The 24,218-nt window shown below is 38.6% G+C and overlaps 1 protein-coding gene across 1 annotated transcript in view; it reads right to left on the bottom strand.

The window, feature by feature from the left end:
• SLC16A7 (solute carrier family 16 member 7) overlaps nucleotides 1–24,218 on the bottom strand; it is a gene marked incomplete at both ends in the record, with an annotated part of 54,800 nt that overhangs the window by 5,325 nt on the left and 25,257 nt on the right. Inside the window, 1 exon segment of the mRNA XM_080935643.1 lies at nucleotides 1,021–1,164. Coding sequence (XP_080791769.1) covers nucleotides 1,021–1,164 — 144 coding nt within the window.

Raw genomic sequence — 24,218 nt, 5'->3', positions numbered from 1 at the left:
ACCCCATTCTCATTGTCTTCTCTAGTGAGATGCAAGAGAGTCGGGATGTCTGTATACATAGAATATGGGTGGTCTCTCCACAACAGTCCTTGGCTTTCATATGGAATGCTTAGGTTTGATATTTAAAATATCAGAAAAGGTGTTCTGCCATATTGAAAACCAGAGTCACATGGAGAGGTGACATCACCAAGACTGAGCATCACTGTTAACGTAATTCTTTACTTTTGTTGCTCCTTGTATGCAGCCCGGGTGGGGCAATTTCTTGCCTCAGTTTCCCTATGCTGGTTTTATAATATAATACAGTAGACATGTAATGTCTGCTATCTATTAACCTCTAAAGCCTACTATTCTTTCTTCAGAAAATGGCTTCCAAGGTTAAATCTGGACTGAACTCAATTCAAAACTAAAGAGAAAACAATAAGGAAAATAAAAACGGTGTCTTCCGACATACAGTTTAGGTTCTTTTTGGTGAAAGGGACTCTTTCCTAAAGCACAATGCTACCATTCCCAAGGTCTCTGTGAGCATCTGCAAGCAGGTAATTTCAACAAGAGAAAGGCTAAATAGCTCTCTCTGCCGTTCAATAAGGCATAGTTGACAAGAATTTTATCGTGGATGGTTAATGAGTGTTACCCTAGCATATCTACTTAACACCACTTTTAACATTGTGGGTGATAAGTCAGAAAGCCTGTATAGAAATAAAAACACATTTTATAAGGGAAGTTGTTGTGAGAGAAGGTATTTACATCACCACCTCAACTCAGGTCAGAATGAAACATGACCAAGTCAACACCAGTTAGAACTGCTTCTGTCTCCCTACCTGTGGGATGTCACAGACACAACTGTGTGGTTAACTTTTCAAAGTCACTTACCCCCATTCCTGGTAGTATTTAAAGGTTATCAGGTAAGAATGACTCAGAATAGACTTGTTTTGAAAAACAAACTCAAACAGAACATTAAGAATTTTTTTTTCTTGTTCATGCTTTTCATACGGCTTGGATGAAAAGCAGAGCCTGGCTTACCTCCAATGAAGCCGATGGTGATGTAAAGTTCTATCACACTGTTACTGAAAGAAGCCAAGATCATCCCAACACAGCAGAGCAGCCCTCCTACTATCACCACAGGCCGGCTGCCATAGTTGTTCACCAGCACACTACTGATGGGACCTGAGGGAGACAGAGATTAGAAAAATATCAGTTGAAGGGGTCAAAGATCGATTCTTAATACTTCTTTGTTCTGAGAGGTGAGACAGCGCAGTTGAGTGATCAAAAGCAGTCCGTTTCCCATGTAATATGTGAACATATATCATGTCGACTGGTTTGGCTTTTAGCTGTTGTTTGTACTGCTTTTCTGACACAGGAGATGGGAGGCCAGGATTAGGGTGGTATTCCTGTCTCACAGACCTGATTATATGGAACTGGGACAAAGAATTGCCACCTCCAGATGGGGGAGTTATTTGAGTTACTCTTTAAGATTAATTTTAATTTTTGTGTGTATGAGTATGTATGTGTGTCTTTGTGTTGAATGTGTACGTATATGTGAGTTTTTTTTTTCTCTCTCTCTGTGTGTAGTTTGTGTGTGTCTGGGTATATAGTGTGGGTCTATGTGTATTTTCATGTGTGTCTGTGTCTGTGTGTGGAGAGTGTATGTATGTGTATGTGGGTCTGCATATATTGTATGTCTATGTATGTCTGTGTGTGCAGTATGGCTGTGTGAGTCAGAGTGTTTCTGTGTTTCTCTGTGTGGTGTGTGTGTGTGTGTGTGTGTGTGTGTGTGTGTGTGTGCGTGCGTGCGTGCATGTGAAAACAAAAAGAAGAGGCAATTAGATTCCCTATAGCTAGTGTAACAAGTTGCAAACATAAGTTCTGGGAACTGAACTCAGATCCTCTATAAGAACAGCAAGTGGTGTGAACTTCTGGGTCCACTGCCCCAGTTCCTACTGAGTTTTTTAATCATATTATTTAAAAAGCACATGAAAATAAATTGGAAACATATATATATATATATATATATATATATATATATATATATATTCAATGTTTTCAATGGAACACAGTTAATAGGCCTCAAATATCTTTAGAATGATAGTAAATTATATTATAAAAGATCCAGCAATTATACAAAACTTTAGTCTATATTTCTGAAATAATGTTTGTATAGGCACTTAACTTATTAACTAGAGCTTCGGTTGTTAGTTATACTCTGATATGTCTGTTCTTTACCATATTTTATTGATTATTTTTAAGGTTTTACATTTAAATTGTGTGCAGTTCATGTGTACCTGTGAATACATGAACTTGTATAGCCAAACACAGGCATGGGCATATGCATGTTACTAATGCTGTACTCATAGGCTCTAACAAGGTATCAGGTACCCTGGAGCTAGCATTGCCTCTGAGGTATTTGTCAGGCTCACACTTCCTTCATTTCAGATGGTAATTGCTACAGATTCCTCCACCCATCAATGACCAACAGATGACACTCCTATTTCAATCCTCTGCCTGCCAGCCCCTCAGGGAATACCCCAAAACAGTAAGATACACCTTGACCCTTCTGCACTCTATTTCACTGGCCACAATTCCACCTGCAACCCAGGACTGGCCGCATCCCAGGACAAACAGAGGCCTGAAACTAACAAGGACCATCCATTAGCTCTATTCGCATCTTTGGAGGCCTGCCTTCACCCAGAACAAATAGAAGCCCAAAGTCATCAGGACCAACAACCTTGGCTTTCATCCCTGGAAACCTGCTACTACCAGGGACTACCAGCTCTACCTACCACCCCACACACCTGCTCCCATCAGGTACAACTGGGCCTGCCAACACTAGGGAGAAACAGATAGCTAAAGGTCAGCATAAGAGGCCAATCAACAGAAGTCAAAGCAACATGACACCATCAAAATCCAGCTATCCTAATACTGCAAGCTCTGAATATTCTCATACACCTGAGTAGAAAAAAATTACCTCCAATCTAATCTTATAAAGGTGATAAAGGCCTTTAAAGTGAAAATGAATACGTCCATTAATGAAATACAGGAAAATACAATCAAACAGGTTGATATCCTTAAAGAGAAATCGAATAAATATAATGAAATACAGGAAAATACAATCAAAGATGTGATAGAAGTAAATGAAAGTGTTCAAGAAATTAAAATAAAAATAGAAACAAAGAAAACCAAAAGTAAGGGAATTCTGGAGATGAAAAAACCTAAGAAAAAGAACAGGAACTCCAGACACAAGCACCACCAACAGAACAAGAAATAGAAGGGGGAAATCTTAGGCATAGGAGATAACATAGATAAAGTTAATACCTACGCCAAAGAAAATGCTAAGGCAAAAATTTGTTAACACAAAATTATGTAAAGACCAAACCTAAGAATAATAAGAGTATAAGAAGATTCCTAGCTAAAACGGGCAAGAAAATACCTTTACCAAGAAAATATCTTCACTAAGACAGTAGAAGAAAATTTCCCTAACCTAAAAACAAACAAACAAACAAAAACAAAAACAAGATGCCTATAAATGTACTAGAAGCTTACAGAACACCACATGGAGTGGACAAGCAAAAAAAAAGCCACAAGCCACATAAAAATAAAACACTAAACACACAGAACAAAGTAAGAATATTAAAAGCAATGAGGAAAAAGGCCAAATAACCAAGGCAAGACCTATTAGAATTCTACCAGATTTTCAACAAAGATTTTAAAAGCCAGAAGACCCTGGGAAGATGTTTTATAATCTCTAAGAGATCACAGATCTAATCCCAGACCGCTAAATCTAGAAACATTTTCAATCACCATAGATGGAGAAAACAATATATTCTATGACAAAACCAAATGTAAAAAACATCTTTCCAGCAATCCAGTTCTACAGAGGATACCAGAAGGAAGCTTACAATATAAGAATCATAACTATACTCAACAAAATGCAAGAAGTAAATAAATAAAATAAATAATTTCACATGAGAAAAATGAAGAGAATCTCACACACATGCACACATAAACACACTTACATGTATATACACACATCTGTGCACACACAAACACCACCAACATTAAAATAACAGGACATAACAATCATTGGTCATTAATAGTTTTCAACATCAACACTTGAATAGTGTGGATACATAACAGGATTCATTATTCTGCTGCATACAAGAAACACACAAGAAACACACCTTAGCATCAAAGATAGACACTGCAAAGATAGTTCAAGCAAATGCATCCAAGAAACAAGCTGGAGTAGCCATTCTATATCTAATAAAATAGACTTTCAACAAAAAGTAACAAAAAAAGATGTAGAAGAACACTATACTCATCAAGAAAAAAATTCAGCAAGATGACATCTCAATCATCTATAGACAAAATGTCAGGGCACCTACATTTGCAGAAGAAGCAATACAAAAACTTAAATCACACATTGAACCACTTACATTAATAAGAGGAGATATGAACATCCCACTATCGCAAATGGACAAATCATTAAGAATTAAAATAAAGAGAGAAACAAAACAGAGGATCTTAACTAAATGGGCCTAACAGATATCTATAGAACATTTTACCCAAACACAAAAGATTATATCTTCTCAGAAGCTTATAGAACCTTCTTCAAAACTGACAAATCAAGCTTCACCAGATGCAAGAAAATTGAGATAACTTCTTATATTCTATCAGACCACCATGGATTAAAGCTGGACTTTATCAACAACAGAAAGAGAAGCAAAGCTACATATGCGTGGAAATGGAACGATTCTCTACCAAATGATCACTGGGTCAGGGAAGAAATAAAGAAATTAATGACTTTCTACATTCAAGGGAAATAAAAGGCAAAACATACTGAAACTTATGGGCCTCAGTGAAAGCAATGCTAAGAGGAAAGTTCATAGCATCCAGGGCCTTTATGAAGTAATTGGGAAAGTTCTCATATTAACAATATAAATGTACATCTGGAAGCACTAAAAAATAAAAAGAAGCAAGAACTGAGGAGTAGATAGCAGAAATAGTCAAACTCAGAGCTAAAATAGATTGATTGGAAACCAAAATAACAATAAAAAATAAAGAAAACCAAGATCTGGTTCTTCAAAAAAAATCAACAATATAGACAAACTTTTAGCTAAACTAACTTAAAGGCAGAGAGACTATACCCAAATTAAAAGATCATATATGAAAAAGGAAACATGAAAATAGACACTGGGGAAATTCAAAGAATTATTAAGTTTTACTTCAAAAGCCTGTACTCCACAAAATTGAAAAATCTAAATGAAATGAATGATTTTCTAGATGGATACCACTTATTAAAGTTAAATCAAGATCAAAAATATTATTTAAACAGCTCTATAACCCCTAAGAAAATAGTCATTAGTCTCCCAAGCAAAAAAAGCCCAGGGCCAGATGGTTTTAGTACAGAATTCTACAAAACTTCCAAAGAAGAGATAATACCAATACTCCTCACACTATTCCACAAAACAGAAACAGAAGAAACATTGCTAAACTCATTCTATGAGGCCATAGTTACCATGGTACTTAAACTCACGAAGATTCAAGAAAGAATTTCAGACTAATCTCCCCTATGAAAATAGAGGCAAAACTGTTCTATAAACTACTTGCAACCCAAATCCAAGAACACATCAAAAGCATCATCAAACACATCACGTGGGCTTCATCCCAAAGATGCAGAGATGGTTCAATATACAAATAGCCATCAATGTAATCCACCATATAAACAAACTGAAAGGAAAAAAAAACCTTATGAACATCTCACTATATATATATATATATATATATATATATATATATATATATATATATATATATATATATAGTCTTTGACAGAATCCTTTGACAGAATCCAATACCCCATCATGATAAAAATCGGGGAGAGGTCAGGGATACAAAGCACACAGATAAACACAGTAAAGACAATATACAGTAAGCCAATAGCCAGCATCATACTAAACTTAAAGAATTTTAAAGCAATTCCTCTAAAATCAGCGACAAGAAAAGGCTGTACACTCTCTCCTGATCTCTTCAAAATAGTACTTGAAGTCCTAGCTAAAGCAGACAACTAAAGAAAATAATGGAGATACAAACTGGAAAAAAAAAATCAAAGTGCTGCTACTTGCAAATAATATAGTATACATAACTAAGATCTCCAAAAAATCTACTAGAGAACCTCTACAGCTGAAGAACACCTTCAGAAAAGTGGCTGAACACTAAATTAACTAAAAGTAATCGGTAGCCCACCTTTACACAAATGAAAAATGGCCTTAGAGAGAAGTCATGGAATCAACCCCTTTTACGATAACCACAAATAATATAAAATATTTTAGTCTAACTCGAATCAAGCACGTGAAAAACCTTTCTGACAAGAATTTAATGTCCCCAAAGAAAGAAACTGAGAATATCGAAAGATGTGAAGACCCTCCGTTCTTACAGATAGGTAGGAGTAGAATAATGAAAACGGCCAGTTCACCAATAGCCTTTTATGGATGAAATGCAATCTCCATCAAATTTCCAACACAATTCTTTACAGACTTTAAATGAACAATTCTCAACTTCATATGGAAAAACAAAACGCCCCTGGACAATAAAAACTACTCTGGGAGGTACCCTATCCCTGACTTCATGCTATATGTACTACATAGCAATAGTAATAAAAATTCCATGGCACTTGGATAGAAACAGACAGGCTGATCAATGGAATAAAATCAAAGACCTAGAAATAAACCCATATACCTATGGACACTTGATTTTGTCAAAGAACCCAAACCATACAATGAAAAAGGGTTTCAGTAATGGTGTCTTCAGTAAATGGTGTCTCTCTAACTGAATGACCACCAACCAAAGAGTACACATGGCGGCACCCATGGCTCCTGCTACATATGTAGCAGAGAGTGGCCTTACCTGGCATCAGAGGGAGGGGAGGCCTTGGGTCCCATGCAGGCTTCTGCCCCAGTGTAGGAGGATGCAATAGTGGTGGGGGTGAGTGAGTGGGTAGAGGAACACCCTCATAGAGGCAAAGGGAAAAAAGGATGGGATGGGGGGTTGTGGAGGGAAAACTGGGAAGGGGGATATCATTTGAAATATAAATGAATAAAATGATTTTTAAAAGAATACAAATAGATCCAAATATTTTTCCCTGCACAAAATTCAAGTCCAAGTAGACCAAAGACTTCAATGTAAAACCAGTTACACTAAATGGAATAGAACAGAAAAGTTAGGGATAGCCTTGAACTCATTGTTATAGGAGACAATATCCTAAACAGAACACCAACATCTTAGGCACTGAGATAAAAAATTAATGAATGGAACTTCATGATACTGTAAAGGCTCTGCTGTCAACTGACCAAAGCCCCAGCCAGCAAATTGTGAAAAGATCTTTACCAACCCTACCTCTGACAGAGGGCTAATATTTAATATATATATAAGAAACTCAAGAAGTTAGATACTAATCACCTAAATCACCCAATTAAAAATAGGATATACAGCTAAAAAGAGAATTCATAACAGAAGGATCTCAAATGGCTGAGAAAGAAATGTCCAACATCCTTTTTCAGGGAAATGCACATCACGTTAATAGTCATTCACATTTTGAAGAATATGAAAATGAATCCTGACTTCACCAAAACGGTCTCCATGTGACTGATTCTCATGGTGCCTTGAAAGCAGCTGCCTCACCTGGAGAATATGCATTTGCAGCCACCAAACCCTAGCGCTCTTTCTGATGCCAAGTGTTTACTGGCAGGAACCAGACATGGATGTCTCCTCAGAGGCTCTCCCAGAGTCATATAGATAGAGGAGGATGCTTGGAGCTAACCATCAGGCTGAACATGGGGACCCCAATGAAAGAGCCAGAGAAAGGACTGAAGGAGCTGAAAGGTTTGCACTCAGAGGAAGAACAACATCATCATCAGCCAAGGCACTGAGGTGGAGAGGGTGATTGGGAGAGGGAGCACCTTTAGGGAAACAAGTTGAAGGGGAGGAGGGAGGGAGTGGGGGGGTAAGGGTATAACACTTGAAATGTAAATACAGAGAATACCCAATAAAATTGAAAAAGAGAAGAAAAGCAGCGGTGGCAAAGCTTAGAGAACGTGGCCCCTGCTTTCGTGAAGCGGTCAGTGGTATGAGGCCTTCTTACCTCCCTGGCAATGAAAACACTGGGGCCTGGGTCAGGGACTCAGAGAGAAGCAGCTCCGGGAATAACTTACACAATCTATATAACATAATATCTTCCAATGCATCTGTGTGGATCGATATGCAAGTAGAAAATAGTCAAAACTCAGTTCACTAAAACAATGCCTAGTTAATTGAGTGCATCGAGACTGTCTTAGGTGTTATAAAGTGTCATTTCTAAACAGAGGACCGGGTTTTACTTTGGTGCACAGTATTGTCTGTCGTAGAAATAGGTAACGCACCGTGAGTGCGCCCAGACTCGATGTCAGTCTATTTTATTGTCTGCCAATGTGGAGATGGTTTCCTTAGACATCTCTTCCGTGACTTAAGAGTTACATTTTACCAGAAATGAGGGTGTCCCTTTAAGGGAGGTGAGCGCAACGTGGTCTAGAAGTAAGTTCTTATCCTGTAGTAGATTCAAACCGTGCAGCATCTGATCATGCTGCAGTGGAGCGTGTGGGGGTAAAGCTCACACATATCAAAATCCAGTCACCACTGTCCCCACTTCCCTCCCTGCAAACATACGTAGTTAAAAGGTAACGTCCAAGGGACCCCAGAACAACATGAAACCCTGTGCTTAAAGCCGCAGAAAAGGTAGCATGTTGAAGAGACCTAACTTCCTACAGATATTCCCAGACGATAGGACTGGGAAATGAACATGGAAAGTGATTAAGGAGTACAAGGAACAGCACTGTGCTCTTAGTGTGTTAATGGTCCCTCGAAGATGTGGTAAGAACTACAACCACAACAACAACAATTCGCACATTACACAATACTTCAACTGGCTCTGTTTTCTAGGACGTGAGCATTATCCTTGGAAGGCATATAGCTAAATTAAAATAGTTTTCAGTGCAAAAGAGACTATCAGAATAAACTGGCCATCGTGAATTATTGACTCAGATTTATAAGTTTATTTTTTTTCTTGTTTCTTTTCTCAACATTAGTTATCAGACTCAATTTACTTCAGCTTAACTGAGTTCAGTTGACCGCACCATTGCCTAAGCTCTCGGGGTAAAGCCGGCTGTCTTATGTGAAGAAGATCATGAACACACTGCCATCCGCAGTGCACTCTAATCTGCAGGAGGAAGTAATGAACGCCATTTTATGAATGGTGGTAGATGCCAAGATAAACAGTGAACCCAGAAAATCCAATAATCAGGACTAACGAATCAATACATTCTCAGCTCTTAGATTTTCAATTCCACTTTCTGTGTGGTAACTGGATAGCTCATAGACAAATGGCATACTTCATTACTATATTCATAAACTGCACAAATACACACTTGAATATAAGCCAGAAATCACAATCTATTTCTTTAATGCGTGGCAAACAATTAATCATTTATATCCACAGATACCCACGGGTTGAATTAATCTCACACGATGCTTCCTGCCTCCTTGCTGCTATTAATTAAGGACAACCATGAGAACAAACACTCAGTGGTGCTGGTGCTCCTTCGTAGTGAAGGAGACTTCTCTCATTTCTACGACGACTACCTAGGTAAAATGAAAATTATAATCTTACTGAAATAATTTTATTTTAAACCATGTACTTTACTTAGATGGTTTTCTGTGTGGGTATATTTATATCATCTGTGATCTTTTTCTAGCACAATGAGATTTACTTTATTATTGATCTTTTCTGTAAAAAAAGTTGTTCAAACTCTTTACCTCTGATTTGTAGGATCTGTGAATAGAATTTAAAGGTATGCTGCAATTTGTGACACTTTTGCAGAAAGAATCCGTAGATGTTTAATAATAACTTGAGGGGACACCTAACACTGAAAGGAATCTCCACCCCCAATGGGCATGGCCGACGCGTCAACATGGTGTTTTGTCATAAGAACAAGAAACAGGGTGGTGTGAGAAAAGCACAGATTCTTCAAGACACATGCTCACTTTTAACCACGAGTTGTTTTCACAACCAAAAGTGTCCCTTTCAAACAGCCTCAGGAATGATTAGATTCTAAGATTATTTATTTTTGTCAATAAATCTGAATGTTTAAAATCAAATTACTATTCATGTCTAGTGTGTATACTGAATATCACATAGTTAATAATTATCAGGATTATTACATAATATGTATATATTATATTTCTGCTTGATAGTCAGCAACCCATACACACACACACACATACACACACACACAACCATTCACAAAATTAGGCTGTATACATATAAAACTGGTCTAGCCATTAATTCTTATGCTACACATTTCTCTTTTTATAATTTAGTTTTATTTTTTTTCTTACTTGCGTCATATCCAGCTCACTGCCCCACTCCTGACCTCCTCCTCCCTCCCACAGTCCTTCCTGAATCTCCCCCTCCTCTTCTCCTCTGAGAGGGCGCCCCCTATGTCACTTCAAGTCTCTGCAGGGTTAGGCACAACCTCTCCCACTGAGTCCAGACAAGGCAGCCTAGCAAGAAGAACATATCCCAACTACAGCCAGGAGTTTTGGGGACAGTCCCCACTGTAGTTGTTCGGGACTCACATGAAGACCCAGCTGCACATCTGATACATACGTGTGGGGAGGCCTAGGTCAAGCCCGTGCACGTTCTTTGGTTGGTGGTTCAGTCTCTGAGAGTCCCCAAGAGTCCAGGTTAGTTGATTCTTGTCGGTCTTCCTGTGGAGTTCCTATCCCCTTTAGGGGCCTGCAAACTCATCTACGCAATCTCAGGATTAAAGAATCAAGACTAGTGCTCCCTTTCATAAAAATGCTCCATGGGAGGGGTGGCAGCATTGCTACGCATCTGTGTTTGTTCATCCTCAGGGACCCTGTTGCACTGACACCTGGTTAAGCACACTGCAGGCCGTGGCTGTCCTCTCAGTTCATGTGCCTTGCTCATGCATTTTATGATAAACTATAGGTAGCTGCCACATGCTATTGTTAATCATCTGCAATTATTACTTTTTCCAGATAGTGAGCTAAGGTTTGTAAATTCATTAGTTCACAGGCCTGTCATGGTTAACTAACTGTGTGTAATGGTCGATGAAGCTGAGGTGCAAAGATTTTTATTTATTTAGGGGTCTATCAATATTAAGCAGTAAAATGTAGATTGAGAAAGGGTCATTTGATTAGAAAATTGCTTTTCATGAAGGAGCGGAGGATATTCAGCATTCAGTGCCAAAAGTCTAAGACTACTAGAAATTTGTTTGTGGTTTTATTTTTCCCCCAACTTTGGATCTTGTCTGGCGTAGGAAGTATAGGGGAACATTCCCAAATTGTTAATGAAGTAAAATCAAAGCAGTCTGTGCGAACGATGTATACGTGTCACAGTGACCGCCTTTGACAAATACGGTGCTCACTTCCCTTTATGGTGTCTAAAGTTTTGCTGTGCACCAAGCGGTACACGCCAGCCAAGAGGAGGAGGCAACTCTCCATGACTTCCGTGACTCTCCTCACAGTGCTTTCTGGGTGCGAATCCACAAGTGAAGCCCGGCAAGTATGGACTTGGTATTCTCTCTACTTTACCTTTATTGGTTGTGTGTGTTTGTGTGAACGGGAAAAGGGAGGGGGCAGGAAAAAGGGAGGGAGGAAGAGGGGGAAATGGAGGGGAGGAGGGGAGCCTTCTTTATAAAATCAAAGCCACAACAATTAGCCACACAGGCTAGCTGAGTCTTGTGAGTTGTCTGGGTGAATTGCTAATGAAAATAATTGTCTGAGGGACTCTGAACGCAGCTCTCCTTCCTATAGCAGAATTCTGATATGACCTATACTAGGTCTGGAGAACAAGTCTGTTTCATACACTATCATGCTTTGTAAGCACAGACTAATGGTTCTCGCTCCTGGTATTTTTTTTCCTCCCCATAAGTAAGAGTACATGATAGATTCTCTGAGAAAATTTGGAGTACAAAATAATAAATAAATAAGTACATATTTCAAAACATGTACTTGATCAAATCTAAAGCCAGGAATTGGGACTGAACATCAGCTGGAGTGTTCTAAAGTTTTATACTCACCAAAAACACTAACAGAAGAAATGATAAGGTATTGTAATTTATTTTGTATTGACTACATTTCAAACTTGAATTTGTGGATCCTGTCAAATAAAATAAGCAAAAGCAACTGTGCAGGATTCTAAGAAATCCTTTGACTTTACAGAAATGTACCTATGTTTACCATATAATATTTTTGGTTAACCGTAGCTTTTCTATTTGCTGTATTTCTGAAGACACATTCTGAATTGAGAAAGTATTATCATCTTATTGGACAGAGGGTGGGATCCCCTTCTCCAGTTGTTTGCCTAACGTTTACGTTGCCTTGAATTTGGGGTTGAAGAAGGGAGCTTCTGCACAAAGGTCCCCACTGACAAGCATGCTGGTATACTGATGACTTTCAGCGTTCGGCTTGCTAGGATTCCTGCTCACTTGTATTACCTGAAGACACCCGGGGTCTACTGACCTACACCCGGTGAGCATTTCACATCCTTGGATAAGCGGAGGACATTTTAATGAGTCCCAGATGAGCACAGTTTTGGGGGATCTCTAGATGCCAAGGAAAGGGATTAGCATGGTCAGTACCCAATACGTAACAGGGAGAGAGCTTATGGATGGCAAGATGCTTCATAGTGCCACTGTGTTCATCTCTCCCTGTCTCTCTCAAAGTCCTTTCATACATATATTAACACACACACACACACACACACACACACACACACACACACACACTATTTCTCCTACTGTACTGTCTGCAGAAACAACACTTGCCAAAGACAAAGCTCCAACACTTCAAAGGGCACCAATTACTACTTTGACACAAACTTACACGTTTACTGTTTATTTTCTGAACAATATGATTTCCTGTCTTCTGTGCACAAGCATTCCTCATCCTCACCACTGACCTGGTTGTCGGAAGGTTTTATGGCTTTGCCTTACTGAAGATAAAACCATTTTGTGTTTCTTCGCTTCATCTCCTCTCAACAAAGCATTTTCTTTATGAATTCCTTCAGCCATTGTTTTTAATTACCACGTGTTTAATCAAATGCTTGATCGGACGTGAAAAAGAGAGAAAGTGGACAAGCTGACATCCTATCAAAGCTATTCATTCAGACTAATATTTTTTTGAATATAGAGAATTTTATACATGAATGCAATGTCTTCCTATCAACTCCCCTCAGTCCCTCCTATTGCCACCCCTCACACTTTTACTTCCCAGTTTCAGATAAATTTTTATTAAACCAAGTGAGTTCTATGGAGTCCAGGCAGTGCAAGCAGTAAGTGTGTGGGTATAGGGCCATCTACTGCACCATGGGAAGCCTCTTAGGACCATCTAAAGAACACGGGCAGCAGCCTTCTTTCTCATGACCCTGACACTAGAGCAGGGCTGTCAAGTACTCCCCAGCTTCCGTAGGCTACCTTGTTCTCTGTCAGGAAACCACCTTACCCTTTGACGGCTGGTGTGCTGGTTAAATGATGGCACCCTGTGGATATGTGCCATCCCTTTAGATATAAAAGCCCATTTAATCCTCACCATCGTCCCAGGCGTTAAGAAAGTCTACTTAATTTCTGTTATATGTAAGGAAATTGGAGATTGGAAGTAACGGCTTTGGAAGAGAGTGCCTGCCCTCTGCTGTGAAACGTCACTTTCTGAGAGGGGTGACTGAATGTCTTTTACGTGCATGATGCACAGTTCATAAAATATTACACTTGACATCGTGGTTATACACTACACGTTCATTTCAGTGGATTCATTTTCAGAGGGTTAAAAATAGGTCTGTGTTGCAGGAAATACCAGCAGCCAGCCGGAGAGATGCCCCTCTGCTCTGCCTCTTTCTTAACCAACCCCTGATCTTATTTCTTACTTACCATCTGGGGGTGCGTAGAACACATGTGTAGAGGAGCCATGAAGGCTCTATGCCACTTAGGTAGCTTTAGTGCCCTGATCAGACATTTCCTTGAATGGGAACATTCTGAGGGCAACTCACACGGGGACACGTTGTCTGGGAAGACTTTCAAGAATTATTTTGAAATTTGGAATGCGCACCTCTGGATGTTTCACAAGCAGGTGGCAGCTGTAGATGCCATTGAGATCATAGGGCTACACTGTCAAATAGCTTAAAGGTGGGGTAGGTACCGACAGTGTATCAACCTAGCCAGCTAGCCAACAGCGCCTGCCGCGCACACACGTACACAATCTTCTCACTTTGTTTTTTAATAAATAGACTTTCTTGATTACTTCTTCCTTGTAGACTATAAGATCCTAAATGATAAAATCCCATTCCTAACAATAATGACACAAATACGGTCCATACCATTTTATACTAAGAGCAATTAAAACAAAGCTCCTTTTTCTAAAATTGGAAACAATAGTTTGAAAGGATTATGTCAGTATGATCCATAGTGAGATGGCAGGACTTTTAAAGTTTGTTTTATTAGATTGAATGCTGTAATGCTTTAATCTCTACCAAACTTGATATGGAGCACAAATACACATCATCTATCTATCTATCATCTATCTATCATCTATCTATCTACCTATCATCTATCTATCATCTATCTATCTATCATCTATCTACCATCTATCTATCTATCATCTATCTATCATCTATCTATCTACCTATCATCTATCTATCATCTATCTATCTATCATCTATCTATCATCTATCTATCTATCTATCATCTATCTATCTATCATCTATCTATCATCTATCTATCTATCATCTATCTATCTATCTATCTATCTATCATCTATCTATCTATGTATCTATCTATCTATCTATCATCTATCTATGTATCTATCTATCTATCTACCTACCTATCTATCATCTATCTATCATCTATCTATCTATCTATATATCTATCTATCATCTATCTATCTATCTATCTATCATCTATCTATCTATCATCTATCTATCTATCTATCTATCTATCATCTATCTATCTATCTACCTACCTATCTATATCTACCCCTTTATATATATATATATATATATATATATATATATATATATATAATACATTAGCCAATCAAAGTGTAATTTGTAGTCCAAAGGTTTATATATCTAATAAACAATATTAATACTTCCAAAGGATGCTGAAATATGCCTTCCCTTATGAGGATTTCCTTCACAGATGTATTATACATGGGTGACCCCATGACTTTGGATGAAATGTTGCTTTCTTTCTGTTTTAAAACATGACGTGTTCTCATCTATGCTTCATATCTAGTTTTATACGACTCTGCCATGATGCATTCTAGGAGCATCCCTGTCTAGTCCGATCCCATGACTTCTGTCCCTGCGAGTCACGCTAATGTTCTACATGATGGTGGGTTTCTTTTCTTGGGCTGTGGGTCTGCTTATGGAATGTCAAGAATGCAACACCCTATCACTTGCCCTTGTTGCTGATATACAGTACATCTCTTGAACTCACCATTAGGATGCTCTGAGCTTCATCCTTTCCTTCCCTCACTGACCATCATACCACTAGAACCATCACTTTTATGTCCTAGTACTATTAATTTGAGTTATTAAAATTATATACGTGTATGTGCATGTGATATAATGTATAATGATCATAAATCATTTCTTTTTCTGTTTGTGGCTTATTACACTTTGTCTAGCATCCACAAGGTTTAAAACTTAAGAACAGATGATATTCTAAGGTTATAGTTTAATAGTACACACCTTTATCTTTCTTTAAATTTGAATATAAAACTGATAATAAAGCTATTTAAATATGCCTGTTTTAACTATTCTCACCTACTTAATAAAATAGTATTGTCTCATCGTGTCCTCATTTAATAAGTTACAATTATCTGCATATTACAGCCATTGGTTCAGAAAACAGTATTAAGCTGTGTATGGGTTCATGCTTTAATCTTTTTGTTAAAGATGTATATATGTTGAATCGATATTTTAATTTGAGTCAGCTTTTATGAGATAATTATCTGATGCTTTTCAGTTTCTCCTTTACAAACAATTCTCAAATGCATCTGAAATACTAATCTGAATGTAATTCGATTCTGATGTTATCTAACCGAAACATGGCTGCTGCAGCTGAAGAGGCCTCGAGTGGCCTCCCAGTTTTGACAATGGAGTTAGGGGAAGCCATTCTCAACCATGTCGATGAGCTAAGGCCACATATCCAAGTTGTTCACAATACGTAACTCGATTGAAACTTATGAGAAGATAAAACATTCAATCATGCAGAACCCCTGGACAAATGCGTGTTTGCTTTCACTGCCATATTAAAATGCTGGATGCTCTGTGGCTTATAGAAGAGGAATTTATTTCTACAGATGGGAAGTCAAAGACCCAGGGTGAACACAGTGTATTCCAGGGTGAACACAATATATTTTCTTCTCGATCCCTCTTTGCTTTCATTTTAGATAAAACGCCATTACACTCTGTGTTCACATGTATACGTCAAGAAACACAGAGCTCACTGGTGTCTGGTAAGAAACATTCATTCTGTAGGCTTAGAATGCCAGACACACAGCCTCTTTTAGCCCCAATTGTTTCCTAAGAGCCCTCATTCCAAATACAGCCGAGTGGAGGTTGAGGTTACCGAAAGAAATTTTGTAGAAAAAAAATATTCCTGCAAATATTAAAACATTTGTATTTTAATAATATAAGTATACATATATTATTGAAAATAAAAAAACAAAAGTATTCATGTTAATGACTCTATTATTAAAATTATAATTTTTGTTTTGTGTAAATGGATGTGTCCCTGCATATATGCATGTACACTGTGTGCATGCATGTGTGGTACCTGCAGAGCCTTGAAGAGGGCATCAAATAACCCTGGGTCATCAGGTACTTGTGATGGAAACCGAACCCAGGTCCTCGGCTGGAGCAGCAGCACTCTAACTGTCGAGCCATCTCTCCAGCCCCACCCCCCCCCCTCTTATGGGTACACTTCTGTATTAGATCTGAGTGCATCTAATGACCAAAAGTTTAGTTATCTCTTGTCTGAACATCATGGTAAATGCTTCTGGCAAGCTCAGAGGTGGAGACGTTTAGTTAACTGGAAACATCCCTTTAATGAAATGGTTGAATTGCAGTTCCATATCTTCAGAAGTGGGAAGAGTGTTGGGGAAGGAGCTGGTGGGACATTACATATAATGTTTGTATTCTACCATAATCTAACTTTCGGTAAGTGAAGCTTTGACTGATCCTGCAGTTGAAGTCCAACATCTTCTATCTCCTTCAAATTTTGAATCAAATAATTATTTGGCAACTATCTGTATGAGGAAGATACAAAAGGAAAGCTAGTATCTGCCTCCCCACTAAAATCAATACTTGCCCAGAGCTACAAAAAAGACCTACCCACCTTAGTGGTCAAGCTCTATGATCCTGTGCTATTTTCTTTCATTTGTTCGAATCTCCTGTAACATTATTATATAACTCTACTGAAAGAGAGGATGTGGGGCTTAGTAGCCAACACTATTTCCAATAATAAGTTATAGATGAAATATTTCCAAAGAAAAATAAATTAATTAAAAGAACAAAGGTGGGGAAAAAAGACATAAACACAGTGAAGAATAAGTGAAAATTTATTACCTGTTTCCCCCACAATTAGTCACTTTTTCTAAGTCAATGGCAGTGAGCACCCAGAAATTTTAACATTAAAACTCTATTTTAGAATAAAGGTTACTATCTCTATTATTGTGTAAAATTTTGTAATGAGAAAGGGGTTTTTATGTTGACATGTTCCTCAAGTTTTAGTACTTGGAAGCTTTTGGTAGCGAAGGTGTCTATAATTTCTTAGTTATTTGTGGCTAATTTTTCCACGTTGTTAAAATTATGTGTAAGTTGGAACATGGCCTTACAAAACACTACAGATTTCAAAATAAAAATGTAATAAATTTCATTCAGTTCACAATGGGTAATAACAATGCAGTGAGGTAAGAAGATGGTAAGGATTATCTTAATACATTCAGTTCATGTAAGCAAGCTAGACCAAAGCAATCAACCAAGACCAAAGCAATCAAGCTAGACCAAAGCAATCAAGTGACAATGCTCTTCCCAAAGACTCACAACCAAGTGCTCACATATAAAGAATGGTTCCTTCCATATCCACAGCATCCTGTGTGTACTATGACAGAGAGACCTGTGAACTACATCAGGGGCTGGGGGTGCAGGGCATCAAAGGCTTACACAGAAGGTAAGGGTGCCAGTGTTGATTTACACCCTTGACTCTGAAGAAAATGTAGAGAAGTAAAAGTATGTATGAAGTATCAGGTTAAGGTCAGCACAACTTCAGCCCAGAGTGCAGAGTCATAAAAAGCAGGAGAGCGGGAAAGATCCTGTTTGTTTTCCCTCAGTAAAGACACTCACAGGGGCTTACGTGTACTGTGTACCCTACCCACATGTTTGTAGCCTGGTGCCAGTCCAAAGAAGGGCAAAGCCACTCATGTAAGAAACATAACCAGCTAGACTACTTATGGTGTGGGAACATTACCTACTCCTCCTACAAAAGGAAAACATTTCATTTCATTGAACAAATCGGAAGACTAACCCCAGTCAACTGTGAATTTATTTTCAGAGTCATGATGCCAAGAAAATGTCAGAGGCAAACATTTGGAAAAACCTTGAAGCCTTTCGTGAGTCTCTTTGGACATTTTGGTGTTGAGATTCCCACAGAACTCTGCCAGGCTCCAGGCATTTGCTTTTGTTTCTTAGGAAGAACATATGTTTTCACAGGAATAGTTACTAGTCGATGTGTCATGACAGATGATGTACATTTGTGGATACACACACTGGCTCTGTACTGGCCTTTTAAAATCACTTTTATATTTTTATGATTTTTAAATATAATTACAGTATATCAGCCTGTCTTTTTCTCAGTCCAAACCTTCCAATGTTAGGCCGTCTTGCTCTCTTTAAAATTCCTGGCCTCTTTTTAAATGCTGAACATATATCTGTGAAAAAAAATATATGCTAATGCACATATATATACCTATGTATATGTATGTATACCTGTTCTTTCTATAATGTTAACTTTATGCTCATGAATATAATGCAACTCCAGTAACTATGGTTCAGGGATTGGTGTAGAGAGGGTAGAGAGATATGCTTTCCAAAAAGCAATGTATGGTGCAAAAAAAAAAAAAAAAAAAAAAAAAAAAAAAAAAAAAAAAAAAAAACTAAGGTTTGTTGTTATGAATACTAAAGTGAAAATTCAAATAATTTTTTATTAGCCCAAAGGTAAAAGTAACAAAAGAATGCATTCAGCAAATGCTTCAAACACTACCAAGAGATTATGGTGAAGTAGTGTGTTTTGTGGTTGTTATAAGGTAGACTCTACCTGGGGATCTACCCCATGTGCAGCCACCAAACTTAAGCACTACTGCTGATGCCAACAAGTGCTTACTGGCAGGAGCCAGATATGGATGCCTCCTCAGAGGCTCTTACAGAGCCATACTGATACAGAGGAGGATGCTTGCAGCTAACCATCAGACTGAACATGGGGATCCCAATGAAGGAGCTAGAGGAAGGACTAAAGGAGCTGAAAGGGTCTGCAACCCCATGGGAAGAACTACATTACCAACCAACCAAACTCGCCAGAGCTCCCAAGGACTAAAACACCAACCATTGAGCACACATGGAGAGACCCATGGCTCCAGCTTCATATGTAGCAGAGAATAGCAGTGTCTGGCATCAATGGGAGGAGAGGACTTTGTTCCAGTGAAGAATAGTTTCCACAGTGTAGGGAATGCCAAGGTCCTGAGGTGGAGAGAGTGGTTGGGAGAGAAAGCACATTTATAAAAGCAAGGGGAGGGAGAAGGGAGGGAGGAAGGGGATAACATTTGAAATGTAAATACAGAGAATATATTTAAAAAATGAAAAAGAAGAAGAAGGAGGATGAGGAGGAATGACAGAATCAGTCAGATTTCACAGCGTATAGCAGAAGTAATGAATCATGTACCCAAGCATAATATTACAATATCTGAAATATCCCAAAAATAACGAACCTATGAAAGGACACAGGTTTTTAACTCTCAAAAATCCAAACTAAACCCCTGAATGTTATTATAACCACACATTTAGCAATATCCCATTTCAATAAAATGTACCATTTCATTTTGCTGAATTATCAGGAAGGCTTTCCCAATAAAGAACAAATTCACTTGTGCAAGCACAGTGTGGAACCATTTACCGAAAACCCTTGGATGTCACATCTTCAAGACATATGAACAGTTTAAAGTGGATAAAGTCTCTGAAGTATTAGACTGGTTCTTTAAAATCTCCTCAGTTTAATATTTCATGAAATAATCCTCTTATATTGTTGTCTAATATTTAATTATGACAGTAAAAGCGTTAGTCAATCGTGTGTGTATGTGTGTGTGTGTGTGTGTGTGTGTGTGTGTATTTGTGTAGGTGCCTGGTGAATGTGATGCAAACTGTATCCTGTGAGCAGTGAAATAAAAATATTGAATTAATGACTGGCTCTGGTAATCTTGTGTGAAGAACCGACCTGGGCAGACAGGAAGTATGTGTGCCTTCACAGTTCGTAATATATACTGTAGGATGCTTGCTTATTTTTATAATTCTAGGGAAAGATGAGTTTCGTTCTACTTAGTGTTAGAATCACATTAAGATACCCTGTTAACAATTTACAGGCAGTACATTATTAGATGTCTGGTTTTAGAATGTACAAAGGTCACTCTTTAAATACACAAAATTAAACCATCTAGAACTGTTATGGTAAAGTCGGGGAGACCCTCAAATCACTCCCTGTCATACAACATACAAGCTGACAGTTCTGTTGTTATAAATGGCAACAAGTCTAAAAAAATAACAAGAAAGACTAAATATTATCTTACAGCAATCTGATAAACAAAGATGTTTCTATTTTCTTCTTCAGAAAAGATGTCAAACAACCACCTAAGTGTGACTTACAGGCCTATCTTAAGTTAGAGAGGCACAGAGAGATGGTATGCCCGGCAAAGAGGTGGATACTGACCACAGTTAGGCCAAGTGCTACATTCTGTGATGTCTAGAAATGCTACTCAGGAAGAGACAGTGGCTACTGTTTCTGAGAGCCACATCACAGACCTGTACGCAGAATCACCATTAGGCATCAGTTTCATTGTCAGTGAAATGTCCCTATTCTCCTCCCATCTTAGCTTTGTTCCCCTAATACATATTGTTGTATTATTATTGCCATAGCTACAGATTACCGAATGAACTGTTACGCTGTAACCATTATATGGGGTGAAGATTCTGTTCTTAGCTGTGTATAGCCTGGTTTCATGTAAACCGTCATAAAACTGAAGCGGGCAGTTCCTACCTACCTTTGTGAAGTTGCCATGGCATAAGAACATACCGTCACCCACAGGAAACATTAATCTTTGGAAAAATGCAAGTCTGACTGCACATTTTCCTCCCTCCAACTTTCTAGGGCCATTATTAAAAACTTGTTTTTGTTGTAGAAAGGGTGGGCTACATGAGATCCGCTCTTCAAGCCTTACTAAGGGTTTAAGGAAAATTAGTGTTTTCCATGGCGGTTATAGGACAGATCACGAAGAGTAGCGCCAGAGCCAGTTAGATTTTTATGGTCTGCTCCAGATAGTGAGATGCATATACGAACTATGCAGTCAGTTTATTAACTCAAATGTTTCAAGACTGTGACTTAAATGTCGCCATTCTTCCAGAGGCCTTAGCGCTACTCTCTTTTCACTTTGGATTTTTCTCCTCCATTGTCCCATAAGAATGGGACAAGGTCACAGATCTGAACCTCGTTCTAGTATACTTTGAATTATTGTGTCAAATGGCAATTTAAATAATTTATATTTCTATGGGGTTTTTGATTACTGATTTGTCCAAATGTAGAGCTTGTTAAGTTTAGAACGAGGCAGTGGAACATTGGTGCAAGCATTTTAGAGCCTTTCTTTCGTACTGTTACAACACTGTTTGTATACTTTCGTATATTCACTGTGCACCTCTTGGTAGCCGCTATTAGTTATTTAAAAGAGGAACTGTACTCAATACTGTTTTCCTGCCTTGAGGGAAAACTGAGACAGCCAGGACCTAGTCTCTCATAAGAAAGCTAATTATTTGCTATGTATGTACCTTGTCAATATTCTTTGAAGGAAAAATACAATAATTTCCTGATGGGTTTAGATGCAGACAGAGAGCAGATATGGAATGCTAACATGGGTAGAACTAGGTTGTCTACTTTTCATTGGCCTCTTTTTTTTTTTTTTCCAGACTAGCCTAGAACTCACTGTGTAACCCAGGCTAGCCTTTTACTCAAGGCTATCCTCATCTCTCGGCTTCTCAGATGTTACACCCAGCTAACCCGGGCACTGCTACAGATGCTTTAGATGAAGATGCTGTTAGGGGTGAAGCATCTGCATCTCTCCTTCTGAGCGTCCTTTAGATGTCACCATGTTCAAGCCCCTATGCAGTGGAGAACAGCTCTTCTCTTTCACTCTCAGCTTTGAGGAGGACATCAAAGTAATTGGAGATTCAAATCCAGACACCTGCTTCACTGGGTGACATTACTGTTCTTTCAACAAAGCCCCAAACTACACATCAGCTGCGGTCAGTTCCCATGTTCCACGTTTTGTGCCAGATGAATTAGCAGAGATGTCAACTCCGGGTCCTAAACGCCTCTCAGACGAATGGCTCTTGTCACCCTGGTTGTCCTTTCTTTACTTGTTTTATATCCCATCTTTTACTGGGACCACCAACGTGATCTCCAGAAAACATAATGCTAATCCTGCTCTTCTTTGGTAAAGAGCCTAACTAAAGACCAGCTTTGGAATAAAGATGAAACAGGTCAAAATGAGACACGGGTCCTTTTATCACCAGCCTCTGAGTTTCATGCATGTTTATGACCTATGACTGTTGTGGACACTGTTTATTAACACATCTCAGAAATACTGCCTCCTGTGCTTTATCTGTACACTTAGGTGTTAGAGATACAGAATGGAGGAAACTCCCTAGTCTCTCTTACTCTCTCTTTTGTATCTGCATTTATTCGGTTGCAGAGTTTTTGGGGGTGGGGCAGCTGATTTTTACTTCTTTTTCTTGCTTTTTTTTGGGGGGTGTTGTTGTTGTATTCTTATTTTCTAATAAGGAGCTTAAAGCGGAGTGAGCGGGATGACGGAGAGGATCTGGGATGACGTGGGCAAGGAAATAGCACGATCAAAACTTTTACATTTTAGAACTGTTTTACAAAATAGAAATACAATAAAAAAGCAAGTCATAACACAGCATAAAGAAAGCACTAATGACAAATGGTATAGTTTACTCATATACCATCTTCTGCGGTATAGGAAGTACCAGTGAGGGAAACTCTACTCCATTCCATAGGTAAATAACATATAATTGTGCATGTGCTCTGATTCCTCCATAATTTAAAAAAAATTTTAATAGCTTGAGCACCCAGTTTTTCTCTTAACACTTCAAGGTTGCTAGTTAGCAGTAAATAAACATGTGAGCCCCTTCAATAACTAATGACCAGAGGGATTATTCCTCTGAACTCGTAGGTATCACCCCTCCTTCAGTCAGATACAGCTCCCTTACAGGACCATTTCTCTGCACTGAGTCGCCCACCGGTCACACAGTGCACAGACACCCACGGCTTCTGGGACAGTGTCTTCTCTGAAGCATCCAGGCCCTGTTACCCTGCTCCCCACATACGCCGTAGCCTGGGAAACTAAGGGTAATTCATGTCGTACGATACTCACAGATGCGCAAGACTCGCTGAAAGAAAGGGGACGCGGAAGCCGTTCTTATCTTTGGAAAGGATGCTGTTGAGGACACAGCACGAACTTCCCAGTCCTACATTTGGTGCAGCCGAAAAGATCTCAAGAGACTCTCCTACAGAAAAACAGTACCGACGGCTTTGCTGTCTTAATCTTTTCCTCTTCAACGTCTTTTTCATTCTCTAAGATCATGATAAATTCTGTAACTGCTTGATTATTTTAAATGTCTCCCCAGTGTCTCATCAAATAGCTTTAAGCATCTTTTCCGTGACTTAATTCCTATTTCTTTATGACAAATCTCTGTTGGTCCCTTCACTTCCATAGCCATTTCTTGCTTCTCCTCTATATGTGGGCATTTGGCTCATGAAGAAGCAATTTGGCCG

This window comes from Micromys minutus, assembly GCF_963924665.1.
Source record: "Micromys minutus genome assembly, chromosome: 22".
In the NCBI taxonomy this organism is placed as follows: Eukaryota; Metazoa; Chordata; class Mammalia; order Rodentia; family Muridae; genus Micromys; species Micromys minutus.
This window is presented reverse-complemented; position numbering and strand designations above follow the sequence as displayed.